Source organism: Eptesicus fuscus, chromosome 6, assembly GCF_027574615.1.
Source record: "Eptesicus fuscus isolate TK198812 chromosome 6, DD_ASM_mEF_20220401, whole genome shotgun sequence".
Lineage (NCBI taxonomy): Eukaryota > Metazoa > Chordata > Mammalia > Chiroptera > Vespertilionidae > Eptesicus > Eptesicus fuscus.
Window position 1 is genome coordinate 23400449 of NC_072478.1, and position 18468 is coordinate 23418916.

Below are 18468 nucleotides of genomic sequence, written 5' to 3' on the forward strand. Positions count from 1 at the left end.
ATCACATAGCATGTGATGAGATGGCAAGAGGGTGGGCATTCCAGGTAGGGGGTGGCACCGAGGCTGGCCTTTGCAATGGTTGCTGAGAAGCCAGGGTATGTGGCTGGGATTGTGGGAGCTGGGGGGACCTCCACTGCCAAGGCAGGGGCCTGGGCAGGTCCCAGGGCTGGGCCGCCTCCATCATTAGACCTGTTCTCCCTGCCAGCAGCCTCACCTCCTAACCAACGAAGGAGGAGGGGAGAGTGGAGCTTGAGTCCCCATACCCATTTCACAGATGGGGACAACTGAGGCCCAGTGAGGCCCCCAAGGAAGGCTGGAGTGGGGCCAGGCCTGGAACCCGGGGCTCTCAGCTGCTCCCCTTGCTTCTCATCACCATCTACCTCCTCTGTCCCAGAATTCTTCCTCTTTCTCCTCCTCCTTCCTCTCTTTAACCTTTCCTGTCTGTACTCTCCCTCCTCCACATCTGTGCCCTCCCTCTTCCTTCTCTGTCTCCCCCTGAGCTCGCTGACTCACTCATACTCTCCACCTTGTCCAAACGCACTCTCACCTCCTCTGACCACACTCACTCTTCACCATCTGCAATGATTGTACCTTCTCCACCGACACCCTTCCCATCCATTCTCTCACCTATGTCTCTGCTGGGTCCCGCTCTGTCCATGCTCACCTCTGTACTCCCTGCCTTCCGGCTCTCCGGCCCACATCCTCACCTGTTCTGTTCACCCTGCTTTTCACCTCCTTGCTATGTCTTCCTTATTCCCATCTCCGTCACACCCTTTCCTTCTCCATCCACACCCCCGACTGCCTGTCCACACGGACACATCTTTCCTCTGTCCATGCCAACCAGCTCCCTTCCTGACCATACCATCTACCCACACTAACCCCTCCTTGCCATCCCACCCTCTTCACTCCATCCATCATAGGCCATCGACCGCAGCTCTACCCGAACCTCTTCCTACCTCGAGAGCTCCTCCTCGGCCCCACCAGCCACCCAGCCGAGACCCACTGTGCAGAAGGTAGTGGGAAGCAGGGGGTGGGTGGCGCAGTTTTGGCCTGGGCCCGGCAAAGGGGTCCAGAGCTCCCTTCCCCTGAGCCCAGCGGGGTCTGGAGAGCCCAGGGAAAGGGCACATCTGACTCCTGCCCCCTCTCTCTTGCATGGCCTCCTGCTGCTCTAACCCCCAGCCCTCTAGCCAGCTTCATCCTCCCGCTTCATGCTCTCCAGGGGGGTTGGGGCGGGCCCTCTGCTCTCTGTGACCCCTGCCCCTGCCTGCAGCTGCTTCACGAGGAGCTGGCGCTGCAGTGGGTGGTGAGCGGCAGTGCCGTGCGCGAGGCCGTCCTGCAGCACGCCTGGTTCTTCTTCCAGCTCATGGTGAGTCACTCCTCCCTGCCTGACAGCAAGAGGCCCCGGGGAAACTCTCCTTGGGGAGAGAAGCCCCTGAGATTATGCCTGCGACCCCTGAGAAAGGGCTTCGAGACCCCCTAATGCAGGGACAGAGATAAGAGACACCCAAAGGGATCGTTCCCTGGAAAGAGGCCCCGTAAAGCTCCCTCCATAGAGAGAAGGCCCTCCCCCACCTTTCCGATGGGACTGTCAGCAGAGGTCCCTGACCAATGAGGGGACACCCCCACCCCAAGAGATACCCCCAGATAGAGAAGGAAACCCCTGTGGGACTCTTCAAGAGGTGCCTTGAGAGACCCCTCCTGACTCCAAGCCCCACCCCCAATCAGGTGGGCCTTCAAAGTCCCACTCAGGGCTCCCTCAGACCCCACCCCTCAAGCCCTGTGCTTTCCCCAGACTTTACCCCAGGAGTCCTGCTTCAGCCCCTCCCATGGCTCAGCCTCAGACCCACTCAGGCTCTGCCTGTGGCCTTCTCAAGTCCTACCCACAGCCCCTCAAGCTCTCACCCGGCCCCCGCCCGGCCCCCAGGTGAAAAGCATGGCCCTGCACCTGATTCTGAGCCAGCGGCTGGACACGCCCCGTAAGCTTCGCTTCCCCGTGCGTTTCCTGGATGACATCGCGGCTCTGGTGGGCTCTGTGGGCCTGGAGGTCATCACCCGGGCCCACAAGGTAAAGGTGAAGGGGCCTCAGTGGGGGAGGGGCTTGGGGCACCAGTCCTGCCCAGTGCTTCCTGGCTGCAAGGCCACCAATCCCGTTTGCTGGATGGGTCTGTTCATTCACTGTCATTTCTTTTTAAAAATATATATATTTTTATTGATTTCAGAGGGGAAAGGAGAGGGAGAGAGAGAGATAGAAACATCAATGATGAGAGAGAGTCATTGATCAGCTGCCTCCTGCACACCCCATACTGGGGATCGAGCCCGCAACCCGAGCATGTGCCCTTGACTGGAATCGAACCCGGGACCCTTCAGTCTGCAGGCTGACGCTCTATCCACTGAGCCAAACCAGCTAGGGCCGATGTCATTTCTTAAGTAGCTACTGTGTGCACATCCCTGTGCTGGGCGCGAGAGACTCAGCAGTGAACGAAACAGATGCCAATCCTTGCCCTCATGGCGCTGACTATTAGGGAGAGACTTGAAGGAGTGAGGGAGCAATCTGACGTCTGGGGGAAGAGCATTTCAACCAGGGGAATAGCAAGTGAAAACCCTGAGGTAGGACAGTGCCTGGGCTGTTGGAGGAGCAATGAAGTGATGGGTGTGGCTGGAACAGAGTGAGCAAATCAGGAACGGGAGTTGGAGAAGGCAGAAAGTGACGGATCCATGAGCCCTTACCACAGTGTCAGTATACACTGAGTGGCCAGATTATGATGATCTCTGAACGCATAATAATCTGGCCACTCAGTGTATATCCTATATCATAAAAGGCTAATATGCAAATTGTCCCCTCGACCAGGAGTTCGACCAGCAGGCAGGCCGGCCAACCGCCCATGTCTCCCCCCCACCGCCCTAGCCAGGCTAGCCGGACCCCACCCATGCACAAATTCATGCACTGGGCCTCTAATATATATATATATATATATACTGAGTGGCCAGATTATTATGCGTTCAGAGATCATAATAATCTGGCCACTCAGTGTACAATAAGGGCTCAATCGTGGACATTAGTGTTCTGAGACCTTGACACTTGTCCAGGCCCTGGGTCCCTAATTCCCATGCCCTCAGGAGCCAGGTGGGTAATATTAATGATAGTAATATTGAGCATTTATTGAGCACTTACTGTGTATCTTAACACTTGAGATGAATCACATCATTAAATTCTCCCCACAGCCCCATAAAGTTTGTATTATTTTCTCCATTTCACTGATGGAGAAATGGGCAGAGAATGACTAACAACCTGCTACCACACAACCGAGAAGGGGCAGGATTGAACCCAAGCCACCAGGTCCAGAGCCCACACCCTTATCATCCGCTTCAGTTGGGAAAGCGGGGCCGATGAAGGACCAGAGGGCGTGTGCTCCGTCGCTGTGGCCGCAGCGTCTCGTTTGAAAAGCGAAATGGGACTTCTGGATTTGATGGGAACTTTCCAGATTGTTGAAACACCAGTCTGGCCCGAGCCAGCCCTTGTGCAATCCATCCCTTGCGACCTCTGGGCTGGTCTCAAAGGTCTCGACCTTGTTCCGCTGGAGCCTCCCCTAAGCACTGACATTCCCAGGGGCTGACCCAGATCATGAGGAAACCACCCTGGGAAAGGGTTGCAGGGCAGAGCAATGCCCCTGAGATGCACCGTCGGCACAGCTGCGAGTGGGGCATCGGTGATGGCCACGGTGGTCTCACGCATGGAGCTCAGGGAACGAGGCAGACCCAGCCCCTGCCCCACGGTGAACTCAGAGCGCAAGCAGGCTTTGTGTTTTGTTTCTTTGGGTTGCGGGGAACTAAGAGCCACCGAGGCTGACTGGTGAGGCCAGAGTGGCTGGTGAGAGCACGGGGGAAGAACACGCACCAGCTGGGCCCGGGAGCCACAGCAATCCCCGTGCTGCCCCTCCCACTTGCTGGGCACATCCTGCCCCGGGGCCTGGGCCTTGTTCTTTCCTCTGCCTGGAACGCCTCTTCCTCCTCCTCCGGGCTTCCCTCCACACGGCACCCCGTTCAGTTGTCTTCGACACATGGAATGACCTGAGACCCTCTGGTTTATTGTGGCTCCCCCCACAGGAAGCTGGGCGCTGTACAAGCCGTCCATGCTCATTCTGTGATTGCTGAGGACTTATCGTTAGGGCAGAGGTTAATTTGCTCAAACATAACCACAAGTGGTTTAAATGTGCCCCACGTTTATTTCTGAGCATAAGTGGGCCTGACCATCAAGATTCACCATGGTGCCCACCACATCAGGCACCTGGCCGGCAGGAAGACCCGGCCACAGTACCTCCCCCTCATCCCATTGGCCAGAATGTGATCCGATCACGTGGTTATTCTCAGCTGCAAGGAAGGCTGGGAAATCCAGTCTTTACCACTCTCTGCACTCACACCCTGAGAGATGGGAAGGAGGACCTAGGGAGGACTCAGCAGCCAGTTTCTGTGAGGTGATGGAAATGGGGTCCCCAGATTTAAATAAAACAGCATGTTGTTTTATTTAAATCTGGGGAGAGAGGAAAGAAAATTGTGTCCTAAGCAGTGCCCTGAGGGGTGTGGACATGTACGTGTGGGGGAGGGAGGGGCTGGTCCGAGGGCGGAGACCACCAGGAAGGCCTGGAATGGCCAGAGGGCCGAGGGGGTGTTAAGAAGACCCACGGCTCTGGGACAGTGATGTGGCTCCCGGAGTCGCTGGTGGCCTTGGTGAGAGCCAGGCCCTGGGTGGGGATGCAGCGTGCTGGGTGTGTGAGCGAGGCTGACCGGCCCTGTGTTCCCAGGACGTGGAGCAGGCCGAGCGCCTCAACATCAGCCTGGCCTTCTTCCTCAGCGACCTGCTGTCCCTGGTGGACCGCGGCTTTGTGTTCAGCCTGGTCCGGGCCCACTACAAGCAGGTGGGAATGGTGCACCTCCCCTGGGGTGGCCTGGTGGGTGGTGGGCAGAGAGACTGTCGATGTTGCCCACTGACCCCCTCTCCGGCAGGTGGCCACACGGCTGCAGTCGGCCCCCAACCCAGTGGCGCTGCTGACCCTCCGCATGGACTTCACCCGCATCCTGTGCAGCCACGAGCACTATGTGACCCTCAACCTCCCCTGCTGCCCCCTGTCGCCCCCGGCCTCACCCTCACCCTCCGTGTCCTCCACCACCTCGCAGGTGGGCCGGCCTCACTTCTGGCTCCTCCCTTGACCTATGACCTCTCACCTTCAACCTATCCTCTGGGGCTCCCTAGTCTTTGTCCTTTTCAGGGTGGGCCACTGTCCAGGGGGACCATCCCCTTACCTCTGACCCTTCACCTCTGACCCCTCATGCTCAGCACTTTCCTAGGGACCAGGTTCTAATTTCTCACCCCTAAATCTTAACTCACCGACCTGCCTTCTATCTGCTGTTTCTCAGACCTCTGACTTTTGACCCCATTCCCATCACCTCACAGTTAACCTCATTCTCTTACCTCTGACCCTGAACTGTGCTGTTACCTCCAGATAATTCCAGTCTCTCACCTCTTAACCTTAACTTCAGATGAGTTCATCCTAACCCCTCACCTCCGACCCCTGACCCCTGGTGACATCCTTGCTTCCTCCCCCTCCCGTCACCCTCCGCAGAGCTCCACCTTCTCCAGCCAAGCCCCAGACCCCAAGCTGATCAGCATGTTTGAGCTGAGTGGGCCGTTCCGACAGCAGCACTTCCTGGCTGGGCTCCTGCTGACGGAGCTGGCGCTGGCCCTGGAGCCTGAGGCCGAGGGGTGAGCACGGGCCCTGTGTGGCTCCAGCGGGTGGGAAGGTCCAGGCACTACGTCTACTCTATCCTGAGCACCTCACTTCTCCGCAGGGCTTCCCAGCTGCACAAGAAGGTCATCAGTGCCGTCCACAGCCTGCTCTGTGGCCATGATGTTGACCCCCGTTATGCCGAGGCCACAGTGAAGGCCCGGGTGGCCGAGCTGTACCTACCGCTGCTGTCGATCGCCCGGGACACACTGCCGCGGCTGCATGATTTTGCTGGTCAGTGGGCCAGGCAGTTGGAGTCACACAATCCAGGGGCTCGATGGACACATAAGGCTCAGGTTGGGAAAGGTGGGAGAGGACAGTTAGGGGTAAAAACATGGCGTTAGGGTCCATAGATTGGGTTCAAGTGCTGGTGCAGGGCCCTGGCAAGCCGTTAACCTCTCTGAGCCTCAGGTTTCTCACCTGAAAAATGGGGACAGTGGTGACACTAACTACTTCCTATAGTTATGTAAACATTTGCAGAGCTTTATGCTATATGATTATAATAAATGTTATAATCGTATCTCCCATTTATTGTCAGCCCACAATAAATGGGAGATACGATTATAACATTTATTAGCTCCTGAGACGAGAGGATGTGGGGAGGGAAGGTGGGGAACATCGGGGCCAGAGGCAGTTGCAGCCCTGCATTCAGTGACTTGCTCATAGCACATTCATTGGCACTACTTAGGGACATGTATACAGTGGTGGGAAGCACAGGCTTGGGATTTGTGGATTGATCCCCTCCATCATTCGGAGGAAATTCTTAGTCTTTATTTCTAACTTCTTTATCTGCCTTGTTTTCTTCTTTCTGGGACTTCAATTACACTTATATTAGACCTTTTGATCATCTCACACGTGCGGGCTATGCTCTGTTGTGTTTTCCATTCTTTTTTTCACTCTGTGCTTCACTTGGGAAATTGTCTGTTCACCTGTCTTTGAGTTCACTGCTTCTGTCTTCTGCTGTGTCCAGGCTTCCGTTAGCCCCTACTATTGAGTTCTGAATTTCAGGTGTTATATTTTTCAGTAGGAAGATGTCTATTTTATTTTATTATAGATTTCAATTCTCTGTTGAAATTCTCCATGTTTTTACCCATTTTAGTCCATCTTTTCCACTACTTTTTATCTTAGGAACTGCGTTTGCTTTTGGTCATCGATGTGCCTCCTTCTGTTGTCTCTTCTCTCTGATCAATCGGTTCCCTGCCTTTTCACATACCTTGTAGCTTTTTATTGTATTTTGGACATTGTATATAAAAGAACCACCAGGACTGGAGCAATGTCATTTTTCCTTAGAGAGGGTTCCTCTTTTCCTCTCTTAGCTGATGAGTTAAGGGGCTGATCACCTCAATCCAGTGCGAAATTGAGCTTGGCTAAGCTGGGCTGGAGCGGTAGTTAGGTTCAGTTGACCTTTTGTGTTTTTTGTTTGTTTTTATAATTTTATTGGTTTTTTTACAGAGAGGAAGGGAGAGGGATAGAGAATCAGAAATATCGATGAGAGAGAAACATCGATCAGCTGCCTCCTGCACACCTCCCACTGGGGATGTGCCCGCAACCAAGGTACATGCCCTTGACCGGAATAGAACCTGAGACCTTTCAGTCTGCAGGCCAGCACTCTATCCACTGAGCCAAACTGGTTAGGGCCCAGTTGACCTTTTGTTTCAAGAATCCCTAGGGTGAGACCTATTTGTTGGCTGCTCCTCTCTCTGGTGAGACTTTCTTGGGGGGAGGGGGAGGTGGAGTGGGTACTCTTACAAGATCGTAGATTTTTAGAACCAGACCATTTAGATTAAAATCAGCTTTACCAACCTACTGCGTGACCCCAGGCAAGTAACTTAACCTCTACGGAGAGGTTAACCTCATCTATAAAGTAGGAATGACCAAAGTCCTTATCTCATAGGTGTGTATTTTTAAGATCCGTAGTTAATATTTTTTAAGTCAGACTAGCACCTGGCACACAGGAGATGCTGTGTCAGTGCCAACTGATGCTCTAATAATAGCAGCAGCCTATGTTGTTGTTGTTCATCACCACCATCATCTTTACAGTTTCTGCTCCTGTGGGCCAGGCCGTGTTCTGAGTGTGGAGCGTATAGCAGTGGCCAGAGTAGATATAGTCCCTGCCTCTGTGGACACAATGAATGTATCTGCTTACAAGTACAATAAGTGAGCTCTGGGAGTAGATAGCTGGAGACTGGTCTGGGGGGTGGGATCAAGGAGGGCTTCCATGAGGAGGTGGCCTGTGAGCTGAAATTTGAGGCAGAGGGACAGCACTTACCAAGGACTCCTTTTTCTCTCCCCCTGCTCCTACCCGCAGAGGGCCCAGGTCAACGGTCAAGGCTGGCGTCCATGCTCGATTCAGACACAGAAGGGGAAGGGGACTTTGGAGGCACCATCAACCCCTCAGTGGCCATGGCTATTGCTGGTGGCCCCCTGGCCCCCGGCTCCCGGGCCAGCATCTCCCAGGGCTCAGCGACTGTGAGTACGGGGGCTGGCCCCTAGAGACGCTAACCCACCTGGTAACAGAAGTCATGTAATGAGGTTCACATCAGCCAGTTCTCATCTTATTTGGAGAAAATGAAAATCAACTCCGTCCCTTCTGAGCACCCTGTCCCCTCTCTGGCCCCAGGGTTCTCGCTCAGGCTGTCCTCTCTCTGCCGAGTCCAGCCGGACCCTGCTGGTGTGTGTGCTGTGGGTGCTGAAGAACGCAGAGCCAGCCCTGCTGCAGCACTGGGCTGCCGACCTGTCCCTCCCCCAGCTGGGCCGTCTCTTGGACCTGCTGTACCTCTGCCTGGCTGCCTTCGAGTACAAGGTTTGGGGGGTGGGCAGGGGGTTGGAGGGCAGGAGGCAGGCTGAGGATGCATACAGAGCTCTCGGTGCTGTGGTCTGGGCACGAAGGGGTGGACTGTCCTCGTGCCCCAGTTCCTGAGGGTAAAGGGGTGGACTGTTTCTGTGCTGAGCCCAAGGAAAAAGGGAGAATTGTTTTCATGAATAGAATTTGGAAGGTGCCGAGAGTTTGCAGTAAAGCTGAGAGCTGTGACTTTAAGCACAGGGTCCCAGAGGTCGGGAAGGGCCAGAAAAAAACGGGACCGGGTTAGCCCAGGTCCCATGGGAAAGGGCAGAGTCAGCCTGGAACCCGTTCTCTGACCTCCCAGGGGAAAAAGGCCTTTGAGCGCATCAACAGCCTCACCTTCAAGAAGTCGCTAGACATGAAGGCTCGACTGGAGGAAGCCATCTTGGGCACCATTGGAGCACGGCAAGAGATGGTGCGACGGAGCCGTGGTGAGAGGGAGATGTACCCTACGCCCGTCCCCACCAGCTGCTCTCACCCTGTGTCCGAGGGGCCCCAAGCAGGCCCGTCCCTACCTCTCTGTCCGACTCACTTTTCCCAGAAATCCATGCATCATCCCCATACACATGGGTATCTGTGTCCCCATCTGTTCTCACAAGTCATTCAGGCCTAACTGTGCGTCCACTCAGCAAGCATCCGTGCCACCCCGTGTCCTCACAGGTTATCCCACCTGTGTACCTTTGTGCCTGTGTATTTCTCAGTCATGTGTGTCCCTTTGTGTTTGCACACCTGTGCACATGTGCCTGCCCATCTCAGAGAGGAGCCCGTTTGGGAACCAGGAGAACGTACGCTGGCGGAAGAGCATCACACACTGGAAGCAAACCTCGGACCGTGTGGACAAGTAGGTGTTGGCCGGAAGTAGGCCAGTTCCCAGAGGACTGGCACCTCAGGCACCTGAGGGAGGGGGTGAGCTTCGCCGGAGGGTAGGGTCTGGCTTCCAGAGGCTCCCCAGTCGCCCCCTCTCCCCTTCAGGACCAAGGATGAAATGGAACAGGAGGCCTTGGTGGAAGGGAACCTGGCAACCGAGGTGAGCCTGGTAGTCCTGGACACACTGGAGATCATCGTGCAGGTAAGGTTTGATCCAGCCTCTTCCTGACCCCTGACCCACCCCAGTGCCTTGTGATCTCGGACCCCAGAATCCCTCTCCTTTCCTGATTCCATAACCAAGCCAGGCCCTAACCGCTGGGTTTCTGACCCCGCAGACGGTGATACTGTCCGAGGCCCGGGAGAGTGTCTTGGGTGCGGTACTGAAGGTGGTGCTGTATAGCCTGGGTAATTCCCAGAGTGCCCTCTTCTTGCAGCATGGCCTGGCCACACAGCGGTCCCTGGTGTCCAAGGTGAGCACCTGTCGGCAGTTGCGGCTCTTAGAGTCATAGTGACCGCCCAGTCGCCGAGCACCTACTGTGTATTCAGCAACTCCACGAGGCAGACCCTCCTTAGCCACAGTTTACAGAGGAGAGAACTGAGGATCCGAGTGGCAGGGTCACTCCCTCAGTGTCACACGGCAGGGACTGGCCCAGGTTTGACTTCCAAGTCTGCTGTGCCTGGCCAAAGAAGGCAGAGCACAGACAGGCGCCCCTGTCCAGGTCCCCATGGGGGACCTTCTGGTCTAGCACGGGGAGGGGCTGACCAGTGTCTGTCTTGGCCCCGGGGGGCAGTTCCCAGAGCTGCTGTTCGAGGAGGACACCGAGCTGTGCGCCGACCTCTGCTTGCGGCTCCTGCGACACTGCGGCAGCCGCATCAGCACCATCCGCACGCACGCCAGCGCCTCACTCTACCTCCTCATGCGCCAGAATTTTGAGATTGGCAATGTAAGTAGGGGCGGCCGCCCAGGGATCGGGGGTGACCGATGGAGGGTGGGCGGAGAGAGGGGTGAAGTGAGCCTGTCGAGCAGGCCCTGGTGTGGGGTCCGAGGCCCACAGGTGTGCTCTCCCTCTCGGCGCCCCCCAGAACTTTGCCCGTGTGAAGATGCAAGTGACCATGTCACTGTCATCGCTGGTGGGGACAACGCAGAGCTTCAGCGAGGAGCACCTGCGGCGGTCCCTCAAGACCATCCTCACCTACGCCGAGGAGGACGCGGGGCTGCGAGACAGCGCTTTCGCCGAGCAGGTGACCCCCCACCCCCACCCCAGGCCCCTGCCCTGCTCTCGGCAACCCAAGGGGCTTGGCCTGGGAGTCCTGACCCCACCGCCTTGGCCCTGGCACTGCCCAATGAGGTCCACTTCCCACGCCAGGTCCAGGACCTGATGTTCAACCTGCACATGATCCTGACAGACACGGTGAAGATGAAGGAGCATCAGGAGGACCCCGAGATGCTCATTGACCTCATGTACAGGTGAGGAGAGCTCAGGGCACCTTCAGCCACTCACCCTCAGACGGATGAGGAGATACATGAGAAAGTGAGGAGGGAGCAGGTGAACATACAGGAGACAAGAGGGTCAAGTAAGGAGGGACGGGGGAAGAGGGCCAGGAGAGCAGACAGACGGGGAAAATCAGGTGAGCAGACTGGGGAGGCTACAAGTAAGGTGAGGGCTCATGAATGAACAGGTGAGGAGGGGGCCAGATGGACCCACAGAACAAAGACAAGAGGGGACAGGTGGGAGAAACAGGTGAAGTGCAAGCAGTGGGTGCAGGGGTGCCGGATCAGGGGAATAAGTAAATCTGGAGGAGAGGTAAGGGGTATTTAGTAAGAAATTGGGGAGTGGGAGGCAGAGAGGCGGGTGATGCAGGTAGGGAAGTTAGGGGCCATGCGGGAGGGACAGGCCTGGCAAGGTAGGTGACGTGGTGCATGTGCAAGGGGATCAGAGAGTGGGGCGTGGCCCAAGGTCCCACCGGCAGAGTAGACGGAGGAGCAGAAGGACAAGTGAGAGAATGACACTTGGGGGGTTAGTGAAAGGATGGACGGTGACGATTGGATAAGTGAGGGCTTGGACACAGGGAGGGATTGGGTAAGGGAGGAGACAGGTGAATAGAGGAAGAGGGGAGATGATGGACAGGCAAATGGGAAGACAGGTGAGAGGTTGGACAGGCAAGGGAATAGGCGAGGGACGGGACAGGTGAGACAGAGGGGGATGGACAGGTGGGTTAAGGGATAAGGGGATGGTTTAGGTGGGAGGATGGAAGGTAGGACAGGTAAGGAAACAGGTAAGAGGATGGACTGGTGAATGGGGGACAGGAGAATGGATGGACAGGGAGACGGGTGGGGGGATGGATAGGTGAGGAGACAGGTGAAGGGAGGAAATAGGTGACTGGATGGGCAGGTGAGTGGAGTACGGGTGAGGAGATTGGCTGGTCAGTGGGGCAGATGGGTGGGATAACAAGGGAAGGGGCGGGCAGGTGAGAGGCAGGCAGGGTGAGTCCCCATCCTCCTCACACCCTCCCTCACCTGGGCACCAGGATTGCCCGGGGCTACCAGGGCTCCCCGGACCTGCGGCTGACGTGGCTGCAGAACATGGCGGGGAAGCACGCAGAGCTGGGCAACCACGCGGAGGCCGCACAGTGCATGGTGCACGCGGCCGCGCTGGTGGCCGAGTACCTCGCCCTGCTGGAGGACAGCCGCCACCTGCCCGTGGGCTGCGTTTCCTTCCAGGTGAGTGGTCGGAGGGGGAGGGGTGGTGGGCAAGGGGGGCGGGTGGCACATGTGCGGCAGGGACCAGGCCCCGACACCTCTTCGCACCCCAGAACATCTCGTCCAACGTGCTGGAGGAGTCTGCCATCTCCGACGACATCCTGTCGCCTGACGAGGAGGGCTTCTGCTCCGGGAAGCACTTCACGGAGCTGGGGCTGGTGGGGCTGCTGGAGCAGGCGGCCGCCTACTTCACCATGGTGAGCCTGGGGCTGCCGCCGGGCTCGGGGCTCGCGGCTCGGGGCTCGGGCTGGGTGGCATCAGAGACCTGCTGATGGCCCTGTACTTGCTCCCGGTTACTCGAGGGGAAGCTGGGGGATGTGCAGAGGGAAATGGGGACCCTCAAAGGCCTCCATGACCTGCCTTTCCCCCTGTTAAACCCTTGACATGCAGGCTGGATAGCGTGAGCCTTTAACACATTTAGCTAGTATCAAAACCTCTTTTATTATAGAACGTTTCGGTGCTCGCTTCGGCAGCACATATACTAAAATTGGAACGATACAGAGAAGATTAGTAGGTCCGCCCCCCACCAAAAAAAAAAAGGAAAACTTCAAGCACACATAAAAGAAGAACGTTGTACCCCCACCAACCCCACACCCAGCGCTCAAATTCATCCACCACCTGTATTTACCGTCTTGTTTCATCTCCTCTTTACCGCCAGCTTTTTTTTGTTTGGTTGTTGTTTTTTCTTGTTTTGTTTTAGCCGAAACAAAGCCACCAAAAATTAGGTTGCCTCCAAAAAAAAAAAAAAAAAATGGGAGAGAGAGAGGATCTTTTTTTGAGTTTTTGTGGGGCTTTTTGACATCTGAAAAAACAAGATCCCAGTTTTCACACATTGATGAACGGAACGTGATCATTCGGATTTATAAACCTTTGCTACTCGCTGTGGTCAGAGGACCAGTGTGGCCATCACCAGAGCTTGCTAGAATGCAGAGTCCTGGGCCGCCCAACTCTCTGAGCCCTGCCCTGTAACAAGATCTCAGATTCCTGTGCGCTTTGGAGTCGGAGAAATTCCAGCTTAAACAAATCTGATACCACAGTGTCACACCCACGAGTACCTGTGTGCAACTCCCACTGAGAAAGTCCCTTTTACACAACTGTTATCCCGCATGACGAAGTTAGCAGGAATTCTTTTTTATTTCTTAATCCTCACTCGAGGATATGTTTTTTATTGATTTTAGAGAGGAAGGGAGGGGAGGGGAGAGGGAGAGAAACATCGATGCGAAAGAGAAACATTCGTCGGCTGCCTCCTGCATGCACCCCGAACAGGGATCCACCCCGCAACCTGGGTATGTGCCCTGATCAGGAATCGAACCCACGACCTTTTGCTGTATGGGACAAAGCTCCAACCAGCTGAGTCACCCAGCCAGGACATGCATTTCTTGATAAGTTGATGCCTGGGCATTTATTTTTTATTGTTGTAAAGGAGTTTCTCCTCCACTTTGCTTGCTTGTGTGAAAGCAATTGGTTTTTTTTTTGTTTTGTTTTTTTGTTTTGTTTTTTCTGCATTTCACTTGTTGGAGATGGGAACTGTTCCAAAAGGGTTTCTCGCCTCCCCGGGACTGGTTGCTTGACCTGTTCCTCCGTTCCTGGGTTTCTGGGAACTGGTAGTTCCATCTGGGGCCCCACTCTATTTCAGGGTCAGGTTGCCCGGCAAGATTTCTTTCCTGTGGGGCCAGCCCTCCTAGGGATGTTGTTGTCATTATTGTCACTTTGCTGGAGTCTCACAAAGGCCTCATGAGGGGAAGAAGCCAGAAGGTAGACATAGACCTTCTGATAGCCAACATCCAGGGCGCCTGCTCTATGCCAGGCTTGATGCTGGCACCAGCTAGGGACAAGGGGCACCCATGAGTGGTCATTGCCGTGTGCCAGGAGGCAGTGGTCAGAGGCCAGGTGGGCTGGTGTTCGGGTCCTCACCTTGGGGAGCATCTCCATGTCTCTGAGGTTCAGTGTCCCTTCTGAGGAATTGGGGGGGGGGGGGCGGATTCCTCCTCCCACCGATGAAGGAACATGGGTAGAGTGTAGATGTACACAGTGCCTTGTCCATAGTAAACACGGTGGGGGCCACAGCGGGGTATGTAGGGGCCAAGTGGAAAGGCCGATGCCCCATCGGGTGGGGGTGGTCAGGGTAGGCTTCCTGGAGGAGGTGGTGGAGGATGGGGCCTTGGAAGATGGGTCAGAGCACAGAAGGGAGGGCTGTCCCAAGCAGGAGATGACCAGGGAGGGTGCTGGGAATCCTGACCTGCTCCACCCCACCCCAGGGTGGGCTCTATGAGGCGGTGAACGAGGTGTACAAGAACTTGATCCCCATACTGGAAGCCCACCGTGACTACAAGAAGCTGGCTGCTGTGCATGGCAAACTGCAGGAGGCCTTCACCAAGATTATGCACCAGGTTGGCCATGGTGCCCTCCCAGACCCTGCCCTTGGCCCCACCCCACCTTCCCAGGCTAAACTCTTGACTCTTCTCTTCCCCACAGAGCTCTGGCTGGGAGGTAAGTCAGCCTGGTGGCCATCTGCCTCTGGGGCCCCAAGAGGCTAGTCAGCAGTGGTCATGGACAGCCACCAGGGGGCGCCGGAGGAGCATGGCTGCCGGGACACAGGCGTTGGGACTCAGTGGGCAATGACATACCCCACTCCTTTCCCCCAGACCTCCCTCCCTTCCCCAGATCTCCAGGGCAGCCTGTGACTCACCCAGCTGGGAGCTCTCCAGAGACACCCCTCCCTTGGGCAGGGCCTGCTCAGTCACTGCCTGCGAGGGGGCTCTGACTCTCTCTGTTTCTTTTTCTCTTTGTCTCTTTGTGTCTCTTCCTCTCTTTCCCTCCACGTCCCCCTGTCTCTCTCCCTGTCTTGATCACTCCCTCTGTTTCTCTTGGTCTGTCTCTCCCTATCTCCCCTACCTCCCCCAGGATCTCTGCTCCTCATTGCCATTTAGTGCTCCCCGTCTCCCGCCTTTCCCCCACTTGGGTCTATTTTTAGGCATCTCCTAGTTTGGGGAGAATTTTCTGGCCAAAGATGGCAAGAGCCCAGAGCTGAGGCAGGAGGGCTGGGTTGGGGGGCGGGTCGCCTCCCTCCCTGGGTCTCTGGTCTCATGGGGCAACATAACCAGGACCCTGGGGGTTTGGTGGCTCTACCTCTGACCTCCCCTATGATTTTGTCTCTCTGTCCCCGGCTCCCCACCTCCCTCTCCTGATGCCTACCCCACCCCTCCTGGATCTGCTTTGGTGAGTGAACATGGAGCCACCCCTTCCTTTCTGGTGGGAGCGGGGAGGCGGGGGAGGAGTGAGAGGATGCCCTGGAACAAAAGAGGCAGAGTCTCTGTCCCAAGCATTTATTGAGCACCTGCTGCATACCCAGCCCAGTAGGCATTGAGGATACAGCTGTGAGCGATATAGCCCCAGTCCTTATTTCATATAAGGGATAAATGAGGGGGCAGATTTGGGGGAGGTAGGAGACAGAAGCTAGGGAGAAAGAGCAAGGGTGTGGGCAGTTGGTGGTCGTCTGAGTCCATGCCCAATATTCAAGAGGTCCCCCTGCCTCTGCCTGTGATACCATGTTCTTGGAGTCCTCACATGCCTACCCAAAGTGCTCTGGTCTCCCCTGCCCATGTCCACCTCTTCCACACGTGGGGCCCGCACTTCTGGAGCAGGGGGACCTCCAGCGGGGCGTCCTGGCCAACAATACCCCTCCCCGCAGCCCCAGCGCGTTTTTGGAACATACTTCCGCGTGGGTTTCTATGGCGCCCGCTTTGGTGACCTGGACGAGCAGGAGTTTGTGTACAAGGAGCCATCCATCACGAAGCTGGCCGAGATCTCACATCGGCTGGAGGCATGTCCCGGTGGTGGTGGGTGGATGGGGTACAGGGCTGCCCTGGGGTGGGGTGGGGGCTGCACCTATGCGGCCCGAGTCAGCCCCGTGTCCCCAGGAGTTCTACACGGAGAGGTTTGGAGAAGATGTGGTCGAGATTGTCAAAGATTCAAACCCTGTCGACAAGACCAAGCTTGACGCCCAGAAGGTGAGGGTTCCTGACCACGCCCCTGGGGTCCCCTAAATCCTATAGTCAGGGTGATTCTCAGTACTATTTCCTGGAAACCCTCAAATCCTTTCCCTCAGAGAAAGTCCACAGCTTATATCTTCCGGGGACCCCCAAATCCTTAACCTCAGGTAATTCCCAAACATAAGGAGACCTGGGACTCCCAGATGTAAAACCCCTAGACCCATGGAGGCCCAAATCCCCTTTCTCCAGGGACAGAGCCCTGCTGGGAGGCTGGTAAGCCCCGGGGGGGGGCATGTGGGGGCTGTGGGAACCTCACACCTGAGCCCCGTGCCCCAGGCCTACATCCAGATCACCTACGTGGAACCGCACTTTGACACCTATGAGCTCAAGGACCGCGTGACCTACTTCGACCGCAACTACGGACTGCGCACCTTCCTGTTCTGTACGCCCTTCACACCTGATGGGCGTGCTCACGGGGAGCTGCATGAGCAACACAAGCGTAAGACACTGCTGAGCACGGACCACGCCTTCCCTTACATCAAGACACGTATTCGCGTGTGCCACCGGGAGGAGGTAGGTGGGGTCCCCAAACCCGGGTTGGGGGAGGTGAGGGGACTCCCAACTCCAACCTCCAGACCCCAATCTGTAGCCTCAAATCTCTACCTCCAGACCCAGCTGATCCAAGGCTGGGCCACAACCAGACCACAGCCCCAGAGCTAGACAAAGGCAGCTGAGCCAGGCCCTGGCAGAGCCAGGCAGGCAGGAGCCCTCACACACTGCTCATTACACAGCCACACAGGCCCCTCCCACTGCAGCTGCCCTGGGCTGGCCTGGGTCAGGAGACCTTCAGGCCCCAGCCAGTGCATGCTGCCCCCTAACCCTGCAGACAGTGCTGACGCCGGTGGAGGTGGCCATCGAGGACATGCAGAAAAAGACACGGGAGCTGGCCTTTGCCACCGAACAGGACCCGCCTGATGCCAAGATGCTACAGATGGTGCTACAGGGCTCTGTGGGACCTACTGTGAACCAGGCATGGCCGCTGGGGTGTGCAGGCTGCCCGAGGCCCCCAAGGGTCCATGCAGACACCCTCACAAGGCCTTCTTACCCCACAGGGTCCCTTGGAGGTGGCCCAGGTGTTTTTGGCAGAGATCCCAGAAGACCCCAAACTCTTCAGGCATCACAACAAGCTACGGCTCTGTTTCAAGGACTTCTGCAAGAAGTAGGCCTGACCTCACCCGTTAGAGCCCCTTCAACCCTCATCATGGCTCTCTGCCTACTTTACCCCCCATTCTAGCTCCTGACCCACCTCATGGACTCCTCCTCCGCCTCTGGCCTTGCTTTCTCTCCTGAGTGCCAGTACCTGAGCACCTTGCCATCTGGCCCTCAGGTGCGAGGATGCGCTGCGAAAGAACAAGGCCCTGATTGGGCCAGACCAGAAGGAGTACCATCGCGAGCTGGAGCGCAACTACGCCCGCCTACGAGAGGCTCTGCAGCCCCTGCTCACCCAGCGCCTGCCCCAGCTGCTGGCGCCAACCACAGCCAGCCTCAGGTGCCTGACCCGGACCCCCCACCCTAGAGAGGGCAAGCGGAGGCAGGCACAGGATGGGGATTGTCGTGTACATCAACATATGCATTTGGCTTTGCACACAAGGATGTGACTACTTGGGCATGTGCACAAATGCACACGCAGGGCAATCATTTCAGATCCTAGTGCATTAGGTCCCAGACGTGCAACTTCATCTTCCTGAGCCTCGGTTTCTACATCCGTAAAATGGGCCCGATACGATTCTGGTGGTGGGTTCCGGGAGAGAGTCTGTGAACCCACAGCCAGATCAGAACGGATGTGAAAAGAGCAGGGAAGACTCTAAACGAGGCTTTGGCGGAGGAGGAGGGAGAGGGCTGGGAGCACTATGGAGTTGGGGGCCCTGTGTCCATGTTGACCCACCTCATTCCTCCCCCAGGAACTCCTTGAACAGAGCAAGTTTCCGGAAGGCCGACCTCTGAGCTCACAGGGCCTGAAACCACACCCAGAGGAACCAGCACCCTGGCCTCAGCTCTGTGCCTTTCTGGGAGTCTGCCCCACTTGGGGGGACCACATTGCATGTGGTGCTGGGCCCTCTGTTCCTGTTTGTGCACTGATACTTCTTACCTTTCTTTAATTTAAAATGTTTTTTATGAGCAGCCTGTGTGGTGTGGTCCCTGGGGGCTGGGTCATGTGAGCACCGT

The 18468-nt window shown here is 56.5% G+C and overlaps 1 protein-coding gene and 1 pseudogene across 2 annotated transcripts in view; both read left to right on the top strand.

Moving 5' to 3' along the window:
* DOCK6 (dedicator of cytokinesis 6) overlaps positions 1 to 18420 on the top strand; it is a 43323-nt gene extending 24903 nt beyond the window's left edge. The window contains exons 24-50 of one of the 2 annotated variants that reach the window (XM_054717425.1): positions 921 to 1013; positions 1271 to 1366; positions 1925 to 2065; positions 4800 to 4913; positions 5002 to 5172; positions 5619 to 5758; positions 5845 to 6014; positions 8089 to 8249; positions 8401 to 8583; positions 8927 to 9053; positions 9379 to 9463; positions 9595 to 9691; positions 9825 to 9959; positions 10281 to 10433; positions 10573 to 10731; positions 10857 to 10957; positions 12019 to 12211; positions 12304 to 12447; positions 14509 to 14640; positions 14726 to 14740; positions 15948 to 16073; positions 16171 to 16260; positions 16579 to 16815; positions 17129 to 17272; positions 17355 to 17461; positions 17630 to 17791; positions 18204 to 18420. In XM_054717425.1, the coding sequence (XP_054573400.1) occupies positions 921 to 1013; positions 1271 to 1366; positions 1925 to 2065; positions 4800 to 4913; positions 5002 to 5172; positions 5619 to 5758; positions 5845 to 6014; positions 8089 to 8249; positions 8401 to 8583; positions 8927 to 9053; positions 9379 to 9463; positions 9595 to 9691; positions 9825 to 9959; positions 10281 to 10433; positions 10573 to 10731; positions 10857 to 10957; positions 12019 to 12211; positions 12304 to 12447; positions 14509 to 14640; positions 14726 to 14740; positions 15948 to 16073; positions 16171 to 16260; positions 16579 to 16815; positions 17129 to 17272; positions 17355 to 17461; positions 17630 to 17791; positions 18204 to 18246 (3519 nt within the window). In that variant the 3' untranslated portion in view covers positions 18247 to 18420. The remainder of the gene's footprint in view (positions 1 to 920; positions 1014 to 1270; positions 1367 to 1924; positions 2066 to 4799; positions 4914 to 5001; positions 5173 to 5618; positions 5759 to 5844; positions 6015 to 8088; positions 8250 to 8400; positions 8584 to 8926; positions 9054 to 9378; positions 9464 to 9594; positions 9692 to 9824; positions 9960 to 10280; positions 10434 to 10572; positions 10732 to 10856; positions 10958 to 12018; positions 12212 to 12303; positions 12448 to 14508; positions 14641 to 14725; positions 14741 to 15947; positions 16074 to 16170; positions 16261 to 16578; positions 16816 to 17128; positions 17273 to 17354; positions 17462 to 17629; positions 17792 to 18203) is intronic. The other variant, XM_054717426.1, reaches the window with a different exon arrangement.
* On the top strand, positions 12708 to 12768 carry LOC114228503 (U6 spliceosomal RNA; annotated as a pseudogene).
* Positions 18421 to 18468: the final 48 nt, after the last annotated feature.